Source organism: Rhinolophus ferrumequinum, chromosome 18 (assembly GCF_004115265.2).
Source record: "Rhinolophus ferrumequinum isolate MPI-CBG mRhiFer1 chromosome 18, mRhiFer1_v1.p, whole genome shotgun sequence".
NCBI lineage: Eukaryota > Metazoa > Chordata > Mammalia > Chiroptera > Rhinolophidae > Rhinolophus > Rhinolophus ferrumequinum.
Genome location: NC_046301.1, coordinates 60,825,211 through 60,840,800, shown reverse-complemented (window position 1 = coordinate 60,840,800; position 15,590 = coordinate 60,825,211). Strand labels below are relative to the sequence as shown.

Sequence of the window (15,590 nt, the reverse complement as noted above, 5' to 3'; positions counted from 1 at the left end):
TGGGAGAAAAGGACAGTGAGCCTTTTATTGTGGATTAATTCACTTTGTATTAACAATTCCACACAATATTAAAACACTGAGAGAAAGTGGGTGTGACACACCTGGAATTTTTAAAAAATAATAAAAACCACCAGACATCCAAACGCAGATGGGGAAGAACCTGCCAGAACCACAGATTGCTTCTGAAAACTGGGAATTGGTTGTTACAATGTTTGGCAATGGGTTCCATGGATTGAGAAGGAAGACGGCCAAGTGTCCGACATACGGCTTGTTTTCAGGGGACCCTGTGGCAGGCTGGCTTCTTGTAAGTGCTCTGGAAGGACCTTCTGTGGCCTCACCTTGGCCTGGAAACTGCCCCTGGTCACTCATGCTTGGGGTGAGGGCCCCAGGGCCTTCTCCTGCAGCCTCAGAGCTCAGGGCAGGGCTGACTGAAGCTGTTCACGGGGTGGATGAGCTGCCTGGAGGCCCAGCGCTGTCTTGGACAGGAGGCCAGCTGGGACATCAAAGCCACAAAGACAGCACCTTCCCACCAGCCCTGGTTTACATCCCCTGGGGCTGGGGATTACAATGCATCACTTAATTCTTAGCCTCCAGGTCACCTCTGGGAGGTTGGGGGAGGGGTACGCAGACTAGCTTCTTCCTGGAGTGGGGGGTCATCAGATTGGGCAGGCCCACTGGGCACACTGAACCGGCTGCAGAGGACAGGGAGGCCCCATGTCTCACACCCCTGCCTGCTGTGTATGTGTCCTTAATATTTTTCCCCCATGACATGGTTGGGAGAGGATGGTTTCGCAAAGCTCATGCTGCCACCCCGCCAGCTCCCTAATGCGAAGGGCTCTTCCAGGCCACGAAACGCCCCATAACCATGTTTTCATGGCGGACACTGGTGCCAGGAACGCACAAGCAGCATATGTTGTCATGAGTGCTCTGATGCTTCAGGTCTAACTACGGACAGTGACAATTACTTCAAATGAAAAAATAAGGAAAGTTTTGTTTTGTTTTTCCTCAGCCAGAAAGAAAACAATGGTGGGGTTTCTGCCGATCGCCACTTCCCTGGGGTCCGAGGCTGTGGGCACCTGATGGCCAGGCTCAGGGGACAGGGCACTGGGCACCTGGGGGAGGCGCCAAGCAGGTGCGGTGATAGGTGGGTAAAGGGCTTCAGTTTCCCCACACCACCCAGTGTCTGACTGGGAAGCCTCCCCGGCCCAGGACGCAGTTTACTGCAGGGTTGGGGGGTGGGAGACACGTTGGGCGACTGAGCGCAGAGCAGCTGATGGAACTGATGAACTCAGTTTCAACCCCACCTCTGTCAGCCAGGGGGCCTGGGCTTTGCTTCCTGCTGGCTTCTCTGGGGTCACTTGGGTGGGGACACAAGGTGGGGCTGGGCAAGGCCGGGGGTGGAGAGAGGGGAGACTGGGCCCCAGGGTGCTCCTGACACTGATATCAGGACCTCCCACCCTCTTTGGGCCTGGTGGCCAGACAGCAGGGGACGCAGGAGGAAGGATGGGCGTGCAAGGGTCTGATGTGGCTTCAAGGGATTAAGGCTTCTGTCACAGAGCAAAAGGGGAGCACTCATTGCTAGTCACCAGAGGGCTGGTGGGAAGGGCCCGCAGATGCCCCCCACTTCCCACCGGCCCCAGGACTGGCTTTTGTTCCATCCTGCCGGGGATGGTGAGAGGTGCCCAGCCGCCTGCTCCCTGCCCAATGAAACGTGGCTGCAGCACCGGGCGCCTTCACGGCTTACCCCCTCCAACTGCAGGTCTGGAGGTGCCAGGCTCCCCGAAGCCCCTGGTGCTCCCGGACCGGCCGGGGAGAGCTGGGTGTTGGGGAGAAGGACTCGGCCTTCCAGCCTGTGCCCTGGTGGAGCTAGATAGAGGGTCATCCACTGGAGCCATCTCAGCTCTGGCAAGATCTGAGCCTGGGTCCTGGCCCCGGCCCCGCGGCTGTGAGGCGAGGGCCTGGGTCTGGCGGCCGTCCACGACCCCGCTGACACGGGCCTCAGACTCTGACGTCCACTGGGGCCACAGGGGCAGAGCTGGGCTTGTTTCTTCCCACAGTTTGCCTTCAGGCCCAGGGATATGACAGGCAGGGACCTGAGTCGAGGGCTGTGTGGGGTTCTGGTGGGTGCAGGTGTCACTGGCAGGGGAGGGGGGGTGCTCTCAGCCTCTTCCTCCAGCTGTTTTAACTGTCCATGTAACAGAGGAAAAAGTAATTTAAAAACACGGCCCCTGTCCCCACCCCCTGATTCCATGACATCTTAAATTTCCAAGGCTGGTAGGAAGAGTGATGAACTGTTATAATTCCTCTCCCTTCCTCCAATCAGACGTTCTGGGTCTGCAGGGTATGAAAGCAGATCCCCCGTGAGTGAGGTGGGGCTGCAGGCCCTCACTGTCCAGACCTTCCAGCTACTTCCAGACCAGTTACCACCTGTTCACTCGAAGCACCAGGCGGCCTAGCCTACCAGACAGGGCCTCCCCAGGTTGCAGCTCTCTTTGAATAGTGGCCATGCCTCTGACACATGCCGTACAAATGTCATACAGCGGGGTGACACTTGGTGACACAGGGAGTGTTTCCCAAAGCCCCCTCCCTGCCCCCTAAAATCCACTTGTGTGTTAGTACACAGTACAGCTTAGCTGCATGTTCAGCCATCAAAATCTGATTTTAGCAGTATGGAATAACTTTTTTAAATGAAAAGGAGAGATTTTTCCGGAAAAGCTCATTATGTGCCACCCTCCCCGCAATTTTACTCAGCTTAAAATAAAAAACAGCACGGTAGCATCGACCTGGCAGAAGTCTTCACAAATGGGCCAGTTGTGTGAGAACGGCCGGCCAACCAGGTGGCCCAGGTTGGGGGGCCAGCGGCTAACGCACCTGCCCCTTCCCTTCTCCCAGCCCTGCTCGGTTCTGGACCACAGCTCAAGTGGCCACTGAGAGTTAAAAAAATGGTGACCACATTGCTTGGGCATCTCAGTCATTCCTAATCGGAAGTGGCTGTAAAGCCACCATCCCTCTTTTGGTTGGGCCCTGAGGGCTGCACTGTTCCGTCTGAAAATCCATCATAACCCAGAGCATACATTTCACCCCATCTGGGTGGTGACAACTTTTTGCATTTCTTTTGGCTTTAAAAGTTTCAGAGATTCAAAATGTGTTGCTTACTGAATGATGCCCTGACTGAGACGGGGGGGGGGGGAGGTGGGGGGAGAGCAAGAGGGAGAGGAGAACACACAGGAAACAGAGCTATAGAATGGTACAAGGCTTCTTGTCCTTAAAGGGGTTCTCGGAGGCGGGGACTCCGACCAGCAGGGGGTCACTCCGGGCGTGCTGCTCACAGTAACTCATGAGTTCCGACGAGGCTTTGGAGACCTGAGTTTGGGCACAAGGATAAGAGGAAAGGTAAGGGGCTGGTACACGTGTTCACAGCAGCAGGATTCACAATGGCCAAAGGCAGACACAGCCCAAATGTCAATCAACAGGTGATGGACACACACAGCGTGGCCCGTCCACACATGGGAGTGTCACCCGGCCGTGAAAAGGAGGGAGGCACTGACACTCGCCACACGTGGATGGACCTGAACACACGGGGCTCATGAGAGAAGCCGGACACACAAGGCCACACAGTGTGTGGTTCCACTTACGGGAAATGTCCAGGACAGGCGCGTCCACAGACAGGACGTGGGTCAGTGGTTGTCAGTAGCTAGGGAGGGAGATGGGGGCGTGACTACTGATGGGGGCTATTTTGGGTGATGGAATGTTCTGGAACTGGATAGAGGTGATGATTGCATAACACTGAACATACTAAATATCACTAATGGTAAATTTTATGTTCTGTGTATTTTACCACAATTTAAAAAGATTGCAAGAAGAAGGACCGAGCCTCCCTCAGCAGTTGCCCAGATTTTAAACAGAAAGGGTCTGAGCTAGATGCAGTCTCTTTAGGATCCAGCTGAAGACTATCCTCCTCAAGAAAGGGCCGGACAGGAAGACTTCTGCCTGCACATCAGTGCAATTGAGGGGGACAAGACAAGCCTGTCTGTGTCTCCTTTCTGTGCAGTCTGAACCTACTGGGGTTCAGCGACCCCCAGTGAGGGCACTGATCCTTAGAACTACCTGCACAGGGATCCCCAAGAGAGGAGGGAGGAGGGAGGGTGCCTGGGGCAATTGACATGGGTAAAACATGGTGCTGAGCATCTGGGGAGCGGAGGATCACTACAAATGGCGCCGCTCGGCCCCAGGCAGCCCCTTGGCCACACGCCCCGGTCCGCCTGCTCGTGCATCTGGGGTGCTGCAGGGCCGTCCCGGACTTGGGTGAACAGGGCATGTCCATGGGATCTCATCCCAGGGGTGGAAACTCTCTGTCCGCGGGGCTCCCCTTCTCAGTCCCCCGCTTTCTCACCTATAAAGCCAGACAACAGTGGCAGTTGTGCAGCGGTTGCTGGGTGGGACAGATGAGGCAGGCGGAGAGAGCGCTCTTTGAAAAGCCTCCGCAGTGTCTGCGGCCTGCAGAGGTGCGTCTGCATCCTAGGCCTTGCATCCTAGGCCTGCACCCCAAGGACGCCCCAACCTTGCCCTGTGCTGCTGAGGTCTGCACTCTTGCGGGTTCAGCCAGGGGATGCTCCCGCCCTCAGATAGCGACAGTTGCCACTGTCACGAGCATGAGGCTGCTCCCGGGCGGCCACCTCTGATGAGCAGACGGAGCTCGGTGTTCCAGAGTTGTATTTGGAAAGTACCCCTCCCAGATGACAAAAATAGTCTCCAGGCCCTGAAATAGCTGGTGTTGTGGCTCTGGCGTGTGGCAGCCCCCTGCCTGTCTCCGGCGTTGACAGGAAGGCTCTGCCCACAGTGCCAGGGCCACCATGCCCACAGCACATCACAGGCCACATGGCCAGGCTGGCCTTTCAGACAGGCCGACGGTCTGTAGTTCTGGTCGCTGTTTTGGGAGGACGCAAAACCTCAGGCGGGACTGGGAGGGAGAGTGGGTCACGTCCTGACTGCCCTCCTCCCAACTTTCAAAGGGGCGGCCGGAGGCTGCTCCTGAACTTCAAACGGGCGGGATGAATCACCACTCCTCCAGGGCTGGGGGCTGGCACCGCTCACAAAGCAAAACCACTTCAACCGGGCGCTTCTCTTTCTTCAACCCAAAGGAACGCTTTGAATGTGCAGAGTTCTGGTACATTCACCAACCTCCTGGGAGGCACTTCCCCCCATGGGGGCTCAGCCCTCCCACCTGACTGGGTGGAGGCCCGTGGGCCCCCCAGAATCCTTCCCCACTCCCTTCCACTACCTGGCCGTCAGGTGTGAGTCTGTCTGCACCAGGGCCGGCCCGGCCCTTCCTAATCGATTCCTGTGACCAGCCACAACTGAGGAATGACAGGTGCTCAGGAAAACAAGGTCTCAACAAATACGTGAGGTGGTGGTGGATTTTTATGTGTCCACTTGGCTAGGCCACAGCATCCAGATAGTTGACGTAACACCCGTCTAGATGTCTCTATGAAGATACTTTTTAGTGACATGAACATTTAAATCGGTGGACTTTGAGTGGAGCAGAGCAGCCTCTGCAGTGTGGGTGGGCCGCACCTACTCAGTCGAAGGCCTTAAGAGCCGAGACTGAAGTTTCCCCAAAGAGAGAATTCTGCCTCCAGATGGCCTTGGGGTCAAGCTACAAGTCAATTCTTCCCTGGGTCTCCAGCCTGCCGGTCCATCCTGCAGACTTCAGACTTGCCAGCCCCCACGGTCACGTGAGCCAATTCCTTAGAACACATCTCTCTCTATGTAGATATGTACACACAGCCTGTCAGTTCTGTTTCTCTGGAGAACCGCGACTAACCAAGCGCACAGCTGGAGCAGGGCTAAGCGAGAAGCGTAAAGCGCCAGGACCTCCTAGTTGGAGACTCCCTGGCCCTCGCCTGGCAGTCTGCAAGCTGGGGTTGGGGGCAGCAAACAGCCCCTTGGAGGTGCCTCACTGTCCTTTGCAAAGTGTACACGGGTTTCATGAGAGGGTGCCATTGAGCAGCGTCAGCACCTTTCTCATGTAAGAAGCTGTGCCTGGCCCACTGGCCCACGTCCTTGGAAACAGGGAAACTTGCGAGCCTTGGATGCTGTCCTGATGTCCCCTCATGAACTTAAAATTCATGTACACAAGCCCAGCGGGGCCCGTCCACACGCGGGGTGTCACCCGGCCGTGAACAGGAGGGAGGCGCGGCACTCGCCACGCGTGCATGGACCTGAACACACGGGGCTCGTGAGAGAAGCCGGACACACAGGGCCACACAGTGTGGGATTCCACTTACGGGAAACGTCCAGAACAGGCGCATCCAGAGATAGGAGGGAGGTTAGTGCTTGTCAGGGGCTGGGGGAGGGTATAAGGGGCAGGGATAGTCTTTTGGGTTATGGAATGTTCCGGAATTAGACAGAAGTGGTGGTTGCACAACCCTGTGAATGCACCCAATGCCACTGAAATGCACACTTTAAAATAAATGGTTAACTTCATGGTATGCAAATTATTTTTTAAGACCTTTGCTGCAGACCTGCCTGTGCAATGATGCACGACCCTACTTCGCTTTGCATGTTCCTAGTCTCTGACGGGTTAAGGTCTGTGAACAGGAACTGCTGTCCTTTTTCTTTTTTTAGCATAAAAAGCAAATATGTTTATTTCGAAAAATTGAAACAGCGTGGAGGTGAAGAAAACTCTGTCCTCTCCCTTCTCTGGACCACGTCTCTATCTTCTTTCTGCATTTGTTGTCAGAGGGAGAGGATGGGACACAAGACACAAAGCCCCTGCTTCAGGCTGGCCCTTCTGGCAGTTCCTGAGGCGACCTTCACTGGGGCTTCCAGGGAGAGATCCCAGGGGCTGGGGGGGCGAGTTCATGTTTATAAATCACCATGGCACATGGGATCATCACCACCCATCACACACGTTTACATCAGCTGCGTCTTTCTGCTAAGGAAACTGAGGCACAGAGACATTAATTGAGTGGCCTGACGTTGCACAGCGAGAGGCACAGCTGGAGTGCAAGCCCCACCTCCTGCCCAGGCACCCGCTGTGGACCCGTGGGTCTCCCCCGCCCCCACCGCTGCTTGGCTCACCTTGATGCGCTCGATTCCGGCTTCAATGCGGAGCTGCTCCACCAGCTTCCGGGCCTGGGCTATGTTGTTAGTGGCTGACATTGTCTGCCATCAGCTCTGGGCCTCCGGTGTCCAGAGAGCTGTGGGGAGGAAGCAGACAGCGTGAACCAGCTCGGGAAGCCCCAGGACCTCATGCAGCCGAGGATGGAGAGGCAGCACGCACCCCCTTCTTCCGAAGCCCCCTAGTCACCCACCCCACCACCCTGCAGCCCCACTCTGGGGACTGGTCACATTGTGTGTCCTCAATGTGTGTCCTCAAGGTTGGGGGTGGGAGGCCTGGCGGAGCCCCTCTTTTCCTGTAGTCTCCTCCTGTGGCCAGTCACTGCTTGTGACTATCAAGGGTCCCCCAGGAGAGTTCATGAAACCACAGCATCGGTTCCTAGTTGACCCCAGAGGAGGACTCGGTAGGGAAAAGCAGCAGGAGTTTCCTGACCCCTGCCCCTGCTCCACGGTCCCCTCTCCACCCAGCTGACGTGGGGCCCGGTCACTGTCTGTGGGCGGCCGTCCTGGACACTGGGGGGTATGGCAGCATCCCTGGCCTCAGCCCTCGATGCCAGGAGTACGCCCTGTCGTGATGACCGTGCTGGTCACCAGACGGGGCTGTCTCCCCTAAGTGGCAGGTCACCTGGGGAGACCACACACTGTGGCTCCTGGGTCCGTCACCCCCTCTTGGAGGGCTGGGGCTATTTCATTCGTTCCTTCATTCACATGCTTGTTTGTTCAGCAAACTCTCACAGAAAATGTCCTGCCATGTGCCAGGCACTTCTCTGAGAATCAAGCTGATGACGGTCGTCGTGTGTATGTCTGCGGGGGCCCCGTTCAGACTTCTGCCCTGTCTGCTGGCCCACTCCCCACCTGTGGCCCGGCTATTTCTGTAACAAGCCAGTGGCGGGACCTAGTCTTCCACACCTGATTGGCTGTCCGGGGCAGGGCAGGAGCAAGAAGTGCTAGATCTTGTCTTCTGCTCAGGAGTGGCTTTTGGGGCGGAAGGGTAGCCATGAGGAAGGGATTTGTGTCAGAAACTCTGGGACAGTGTGCTTCTGCAGGGTTTCCAGAGCTTTCCAATGAGCTCGGGCTCATGTTCCTCCATTAGTGTCCTGGGGCGGCCGTGACAAATGACCACAGACTGGGCAGCTTAAAACAACAGGAATTTATTCTCTCACATCTGGAGGCCGGAAGTGTGAGATCAAGGTGTCACTGGGCCGTGCTCCCTGAGGGCTCTGGGGAGGGTCCTTCCTGTCTGTCCCAGCTTCTGGTGTGGCCAGCAGTCCTCGGTGTCCCTTCGCTTGTGGCTGCATACCTCAATCTCTCTTCCTCTGCTGTCACATGGACTTCTTCTCCCTATGTGTCTGTATCCAAATCTTCACCTTATAAGGATACCCGTCACGGGATTCAGTGTGACTGCATCCTAACAATCAGATAAGGTCCCGTTCTGAGGTTACAGGTGGACATGAGTTCTGAGTGTGGATGGTGTACTTGGAGTAATGCACTTAGTGTGGATGGATGGTTCCAGATGAGGCCCCCCCACCCGCCCCGCCCCCGGCAGACCTTCAGCTCGTTCAGCTCTAGGACGAGGGGGGCTTGTCTGCACTAAATCCCACCTGTGGACCTGTCTCCCCAGAACCATTAGGAGTTGGGCGTCACATGTCACAGCTTCGGGGGCAGAGAGCCTACGCACCTGCTCCCCCACCAAGAAGAAGGCCCACCCTTTATTACAGCAACGATTCCTGCTTCGCTCTTGTTTGGGATGGCTTTTATGTTCTTTCCAAAATACATTTAGTAATTTATTTGAAATCAGATTTAAAATTTTAAGATGCCTTTAGATTCCCATCAGTTGTAGGAAATGATAGAGAGAGGCCGAGCGCCCTTTGCCCAGCTTCCCCCAAGGGTGACGCCATGAAAACTGTAGTGAGATCACAACCAGGACGGTGACACCGACACAGGAAAGACACAGGGCACTTCCAATCCTAGTGTCCCTGCTATGACCCTTTAATGGCACAGTCACACCTCCCCCAACCCACCTCTACCCCTGGCGACCACTGACAGGTTCCCGTTCTCCACGAGTTTGTCACCTGGATGTTATATACACGCCACCCTGTGGTATGTCCCTGCTTTCTCCCCTCGGTGTGACTACTGGAGCGCCATCCAGGCTACTGCCTGCACGCACGGGTGGCTGCGCCTTCTCACAGCTGACTTGTGCTCCAGGGCATGGGCGTGCACAGGAAAACACGGGCCTGTGCAAGGACATGCGGGCGGATTGCACATTTCGGCTGTCATGGATAAGCTGCCATAAGCAGTCCAGTGAGCATGAGTCTTTGTATTTCTCTGGGAAAAACGCTGAACACTGTGATTGCAGGTTTAATTTTTAAAGAAAATGCCAAACTTGTTTTTTAGAGCGGCTGTACTATTTTATATTCCCATAGTGATGTATGAGTGATGATGTTAACTTGTTTTTATAATTCAGTTATGCAAACTTTTTTCTGTTCTTTAAGGCCATGAAAATTCTATTTTTCCTATCCAGTTTTCATTTAGTGAGCCCTACGGTGTGGTTCTCAACCGGGACAATGTCTGGGGACAACTGTGGTTGTCACACGGGGGGTGCTCCTGGCATCCAGTGGGTGGGCGCCAGGGATGCTGCTCAACCCCCCAGAGTGCCCAGGACGCCCCCACAGACAGTGACGCGGCTCCAAATGTCCAGTAGGACCCTCACAGGCATTAATGCTAGAAGAGTGGGCAGCCCCGGCCCCAGGCGGCAGGCATGTAACGCGGTAACTAAGTAGCAGTCTGTGCTTCTGTCACGACACACTGTATCACTGTCCGCTTGGCAGTCAGTAGGGCCACGTGGCAACAGAAAAAAACTAAAGGCAGATTCAAGGTTTTCAAAAAATTTCTTACTTGGCAATTAAGAGGGACGGTCTATTGATCAGCACGCCTTGGACGGGCTCCACAGAGTTCCGCTGAGTGAAAATTGCCGCTCCCCAGAGGTTACACGCTGTACCCTGCCATTTTATGGGCTATTTTTGAGACAAGATTGTGAAGATGAAAGATAGATGGGTGGTTGCCGGGGGCGAGGGTGGGTGGGGGCCTGGGAGGAAAAGGGCGACAGGAAGGTCCTCGTGGTGCTGGCAACGTCACGTATATATTGAAGCTGGTGGATCCACGTGCTGCCCAGGTGACAAATGTGCAGAGAACTTAATACACACACACAACTGCAGAAATCGGAACAAGGTTGGGGGACTGTTCCATGCCAACATCCTTGCTGCGATATTGACCGGGGACTTTGACAAAATATCACCATTGGGGAAAACAGAGTGAATGACACATGGAATTTCTCTCTCATTTGTCACAACTGCATCTACAGTGACCAAAGTTTCAGTTAAAAAAAAACAACAACCCGTCCACACCACCGGCTCCCTGTGTCCGGCGGACACCCAGCCCACTTTCAGGTCAGAAGAGGCCCGAGTGTGTCTGGACCAGGCTCACAGAACCCACGTGTGGGCTTCTAGAGCTCTGATTCAGCACACAGCTTCAAAGCAGCCACAAAACATCCAACTCAGGGAAAACCGCCCTCCCTTCGGCTCAAAAATACCTAAATTACTCAGTGCTAAATATAGACGCACACAGAGAACAAACGGGGTGGCCCCAGGCGTATTTTCCTTGGAAGGCCGGGGAGTCCTGTTCAGCATCCTGAGTGTCCCCCAGGACCCCCGGCAACCCCAGCTGTGGTCTCCCTCCTGAGCACAAAGCCTGAGGCAGGCGGTGCTGGCTTCCCGCCCAGGCACGCGGCCCCGGGCTCCCTCTGGGCTGGTGACAACCCAGGCCCCGGAGCCCGCAGGGAAGGCGCATCAGGATGCGCATGCTTGTGTGTCTGTGCTATCAGTGTGTGCGTGTGTGCACGTGTGTGCGTGCGTGTGAGAGCACTGAGATGCCGAGACCCAGACACTGGACGCGTCACCGCAGCCCGTGTGGCAGACTCAAATCCTACTCCTGGCTGGTGTCACAACCAGTCACTGACTCAGACAGACAGCCGTGTCCCCCACCTCCGCTAGTGAGGACAACATGCTGAGTCAGCTCGGGGAACATTCCTCACCAGCTGTCTCTTAGCAGGAGGCACCTGCCAGCATGGGCACCTGACCTGCCCAGGGCCCAGCAAACCCTCGGAAGGTCATGGCAGGCGGTAGGTCCTTGGGAAGCTGGGGGGTGGGGCGGGGGGACAGGCAGTTCCAGGAGGGAGGGGCCAGGCGGTCGGAGCTGCAGGCGGCGGTCACATTCCAACTCTGGGTTCTGCCTCTGCAGAGAGGCTGGTTCAGGCCTGGTGAGGCCGAAGGCACGACTTGGGGTGAGTTCAGCCCAAAAACAGAACCTTAACAGATGTCACCAGGCTCTGGGCTGGCCTCCCAGTGAAGGGCTAGGAAGTCCCAGCAGGTTGAAGCTGGCTCCTGCAGAAGCGAACATGCTCAGAGCACGGTCAGTGAGCCCGACCCCGTACCGCAGGCCCTGTGACGCTGTGAGAAAAAGAGGTGGTCACCCCACGTAGTGCACTCAGCTGAGACACGCAGCACCAACGCACATGAGGATTAAAACCAGGGACAGAATTGCCCTTTCTTCAGTAGTAGCTGTGGGGATGACAAAATGGGTTTTGCCCCAAAGTAGTTTAGAACAGTTTTTCCCCCTGGGCACTGCTGACGTGAGGGTGGGACCACTCTCTGTGGGGGGCCATCCTGGGCACTGTGGAGTGCTGAGCAGCCCCCTCGATGCCAACAGCACCCCTAGTCATGACCACCACAGATGTCCCCAGACATGGCCCAGGGTCTCCTGCAGGCAGAATCTAAGGCCTTTAAGGAACTCTGCCCTTGCTCATTTAGGCAAAATGCAAATAGCTTTTTGGGAACTAAAACGGTTCAATTTGAACTGAAATGAAATGAAGAAAAAAAAACCAGAGGCATGTTTCAGAAAGGGGTTTAATTTTCTTAGCATCTAAACCCTCTGTGACTAGAAGTTGCACTGGGTCAGAGCTTCCCCATGATGCGACCAACGACACATCTAAAGGGGGCGAGAGGACAGAAGTGGAAGGTGGAGCCACCATATAAAACAGAAGACCTGAATTCTGCTCCAACCCCAAAGCTGTGTGGCTTTGGGGAAGTTACCTCCCCTCTCTGAACTCTGCTGGAATGCTCAGAGCAACACTCCCTCCATACTGGCAAACCTCCAGGTCTTTAAGCCCCTGTGCCAGAGAACAGGCTGGGGCGCGCCCCGAGGCTGCAGCCACTGAGAGGGCCCTTTTTCAGGGACTCATGGCAGCTGCCAAACAAACACAGCTGCCAGAGAGGTGGAACGAAAGGCAAGGTGACCTAGACATTGTGCCCAAGCGAATGTGGAAGGGCAGGCTTGCTGGAAGCCATTGGGAAATCCTGCTCCTCAAGATCAAGATGGCTACTCTCCTCACCTGTCTGGGGCCAGCTCACAAAGCCTACCTGGCCCAGGGGAGACCTGGCAGAGTTTGAAGTTGGTCAGATTAAAAATATGGAGTGGATAAAATTAGTGGGAGAGTCAGAAATTGAGAGTCCATTTTCATGCTTTCTGACATAAAGTGTGCAAATCCCTTCCTCTTCTGAGCCGCAAAGTGAGACTGGGTTCTTTTAAGCTCTGCAATGAATTCCCAGAGTCCACGGTGGCAGTCACACCCAGGTCACTTCTATGCCATTTTGAGAGACGTTTAGAGCTGTTTTAGCCTCTAGTGACGCTGAGCTGCAAAACTCTCTTCCTGTATCCACAGAACTTTCGGGTATCAGGAAGAAATGTGGCACTTTCCAGGGACCTCATGCCAAGGGACAGAGGCAGCTGGCCAATGGTTCTTGAAGACACACATGCAGGACATGTCTGGAAGTGGGAAACCTGGTTTTGCATCCCGGCTCTGCCCTGACCTGGGTCTTAGCTTCTTCAACTGGAAAATGAGAGGTTGTTCCAAAAGGGTCCCAGTGTGTCTCCTGTGGCTCTAAAGTCCAGATGAGCTACAACTGACCTCCTCCTAAGCCGTCTGGACTTTAGGTAAAACCTCTATCTGCAGATTGTGGCTTGCTCAACAGTACATGGTTAATATGGGCAGACTCCTGCTGAGGGCAACTGGAATAGAGACAGACACAAGCTCGGAAGCATTTGAGGGCGATTAAGATGGTGAAGAATTTCCCGCCAAGATCTGGAGGAGGATGGAAGCCCAGGAGTCTGGCTTTGGGGGAGGGTTTTTCCCAGGTGGAGGGTTTGCTGGGAGGCTGTGACGGCTCTAGTGAGCCTCACAAGGCCAGGGGCTCAGAGGTTTAGATCCAGGGCCTTCGAAGGGGGAAGAGCTCGGTGACCCCCCCCCCCCCCCCGGTCTGCACTGGGACAACAAAGTGTTACACTCTAAGAATGAGGGGATACGGGAAGTAGACAGGCAATGACAGCTACTGGAGCTCAGTTTTGAATAATCTCAGTCTCTGATACTGAACTGAAGTGACCATAGATTGCTAGCAGCCCTGGGTGCTGGGCAGAAGTAGACATCAGTCTTCCCTGGTGGAAAAAAACCCCATCACCTTAGCCTTCAAATGATTTCTACAAACAAGTCTGCAATCACAATGTGTAGCACACAATTAGAAATAACCAGGCACACAAGGAGACAAATGAACACAAATGAGCAGAAACAATGCGCAAGACAAACAGACTCACAGTGGTACCTTTCGTGGGAGACTTTAAAATAATTGTGTTAACTATGTTCAAGGAGATATTTGGGTGAGATTGGGATTTTAGCAGTGAGTCAGAGACTATAGCAGAAAGAATCTGTGGACATGTGAAAAGTGCCAACATCTGAAATGTAAGAACACTGGAAGAAATAGTACTGTTAAAGACAATTAAAGAGAAGATCAGTGGGCTGGAAGATAGTTTAGGGGGAAATATCCAGAATGCAGCATGGAGACACAAGGGGAAAGAAATCATAGCCGAGAAGGTGGATGCAGGGGATGCACTCGTAATTGGAAGTCTGGAAGGAGAGAGAGAGAATGAGGCAGAAGGAATCTCTGGATAGATAATGATGGACCATTTCCCAACACTGATAAAAAAGACCTCCCGCCACAGATTCAAGAAGCCCTGGAACCTCAGGCAGGATAAATATCTTAGAAACAGATAGAGAAATGGCCAATAAGCCCATGAAAAGCTGCTCAATGATTAGTCATCAGGGAAACAGAAATGAAAACCACAAGGAGAGGCTGCTTCATAACCACCAGAGTGGCAGAAATTAAAAAGGCTGAAAACACTAAGTACTGGGGAAACGCTGGGAATTCACACATTACTGATGGGTGAAATAGTACAACCACTTCGAAAAACGGTTTAGCAGTTTATTATATGGCTACACATATACTTAACCTATGACCCAGCAATTCCATTTCTAGGGATTTACCCAGATAAATAAAAACATATTTCCGCAAAAGGACTTGTACAAGACATTTGTACATCTTTATTTAAAACAGCGACAACTGGGAACAACGCAGATGCCCATCAACAAGAGAACGGATAAACAAACGGTGCTATCCACATGACGGAATACGACTGCACAACGGGAAAAATCAACCCTGACAGATGGAGCCACACGTGTGGATCTCAAAAGCATTTTGTCAAGCAAAAGAAGACAGACATTAGAAATGTTCTGTATCTTGATTGAGGTGTTGGTGTACACAGGTGTATCTATTTTTTCAAAGTTCATTAAACGTATATTTAAGATCTGTTCATTTTACTATGAATTATACCTTAATAAAATCAGTTAATTACAAAACACACAGACAAACATAAGTTGTTAGAGGAAAAAGGACCAAGAATTAGGCGGACCTAGTGAAAATTCTAGACCTGGTGAAAATAAACTTCAAGAATTAGGGGAAAATAAAGACATTTTCAGACAAACAAAAACAGACTTTCTCACCAGCAGACCTGCCTTATTAAAGGTAAAAATGAAAGGATAGCAGAGAAAAATGATCCCAGATGAAAGGTAGGAAATTTGAGGACTGAAAACAAATGAACAAACAAACAAAAGTTGAGGTAGGAGAGGAACTTGATAAAATGAGAAAGTTCCTGTGGAAAATAAATGAAGTGAAAAGCCTTTGGAACACACATGAGTCATGAGCCATTAATTCCAACCAGTTCGTCCACAGACGATGTCCTATGCTTCTGCTTTAAAAATTTTCTTAAAAAAAGAAATTTTCTGACACTACTTTTTACCACGCTGTTTTGATGGTTAGATTCCAGTAATTAGAGCCCTCAATATTGTTTTAGGACTTGGCTAGTGACATCTCATTTGAATCGAATGACTTTACACACAGGAAAAAATGAAGTCAGCATCTGAAAAAAAACATGTATTCATCTCCACGTGCTGCGACTGCCCCAGGGCAGTGATGACAGGACCCAAGGCCAGTCGGCCCCTCCCTGCACGGCCACCACAGTGGCCC

The 15,590-nt window shown here is 53.3% G+C and overlaps 1 protein-coding gene across 2 annotated transcripts in view; it reads right to left on the bottom strand.

Moving 5' to 3' along the window:
* The window catches only part of GNG7 (G protein subunit gamma 7), a 111,023-nt gene continuing 95,433 nt past the window's right edge, over positions 1–15,590 (bottom strand). Inside the window, exons 4-6 of one of the 2 annotated variants that reach the window (XM_033133790.1) lie at positions 10,018–10,136; positions 7,084–7,202; positions 1–3,363 (exon numbers count right to left, since the gene is read on the bottom strand). In XM_033133790.1, the coding sequence (XP_032989681.1) occupies positions 3,238–3,363; positions 7,084–7,164 (207 nt within the window). In that variant the 5' untranslated portion in view covers positions 7,165–7,202; positions 10,018–10,136 and the 3' untranslated portion in view covers positions 1–3,237. The remainder of the gene's footprint in view (positions 3,364–7,083; positions 7,203–10,017; positions 10,137–15,590) is intronic. The other variant, XM_033133789.1, reaches the window with a different exon arrangement.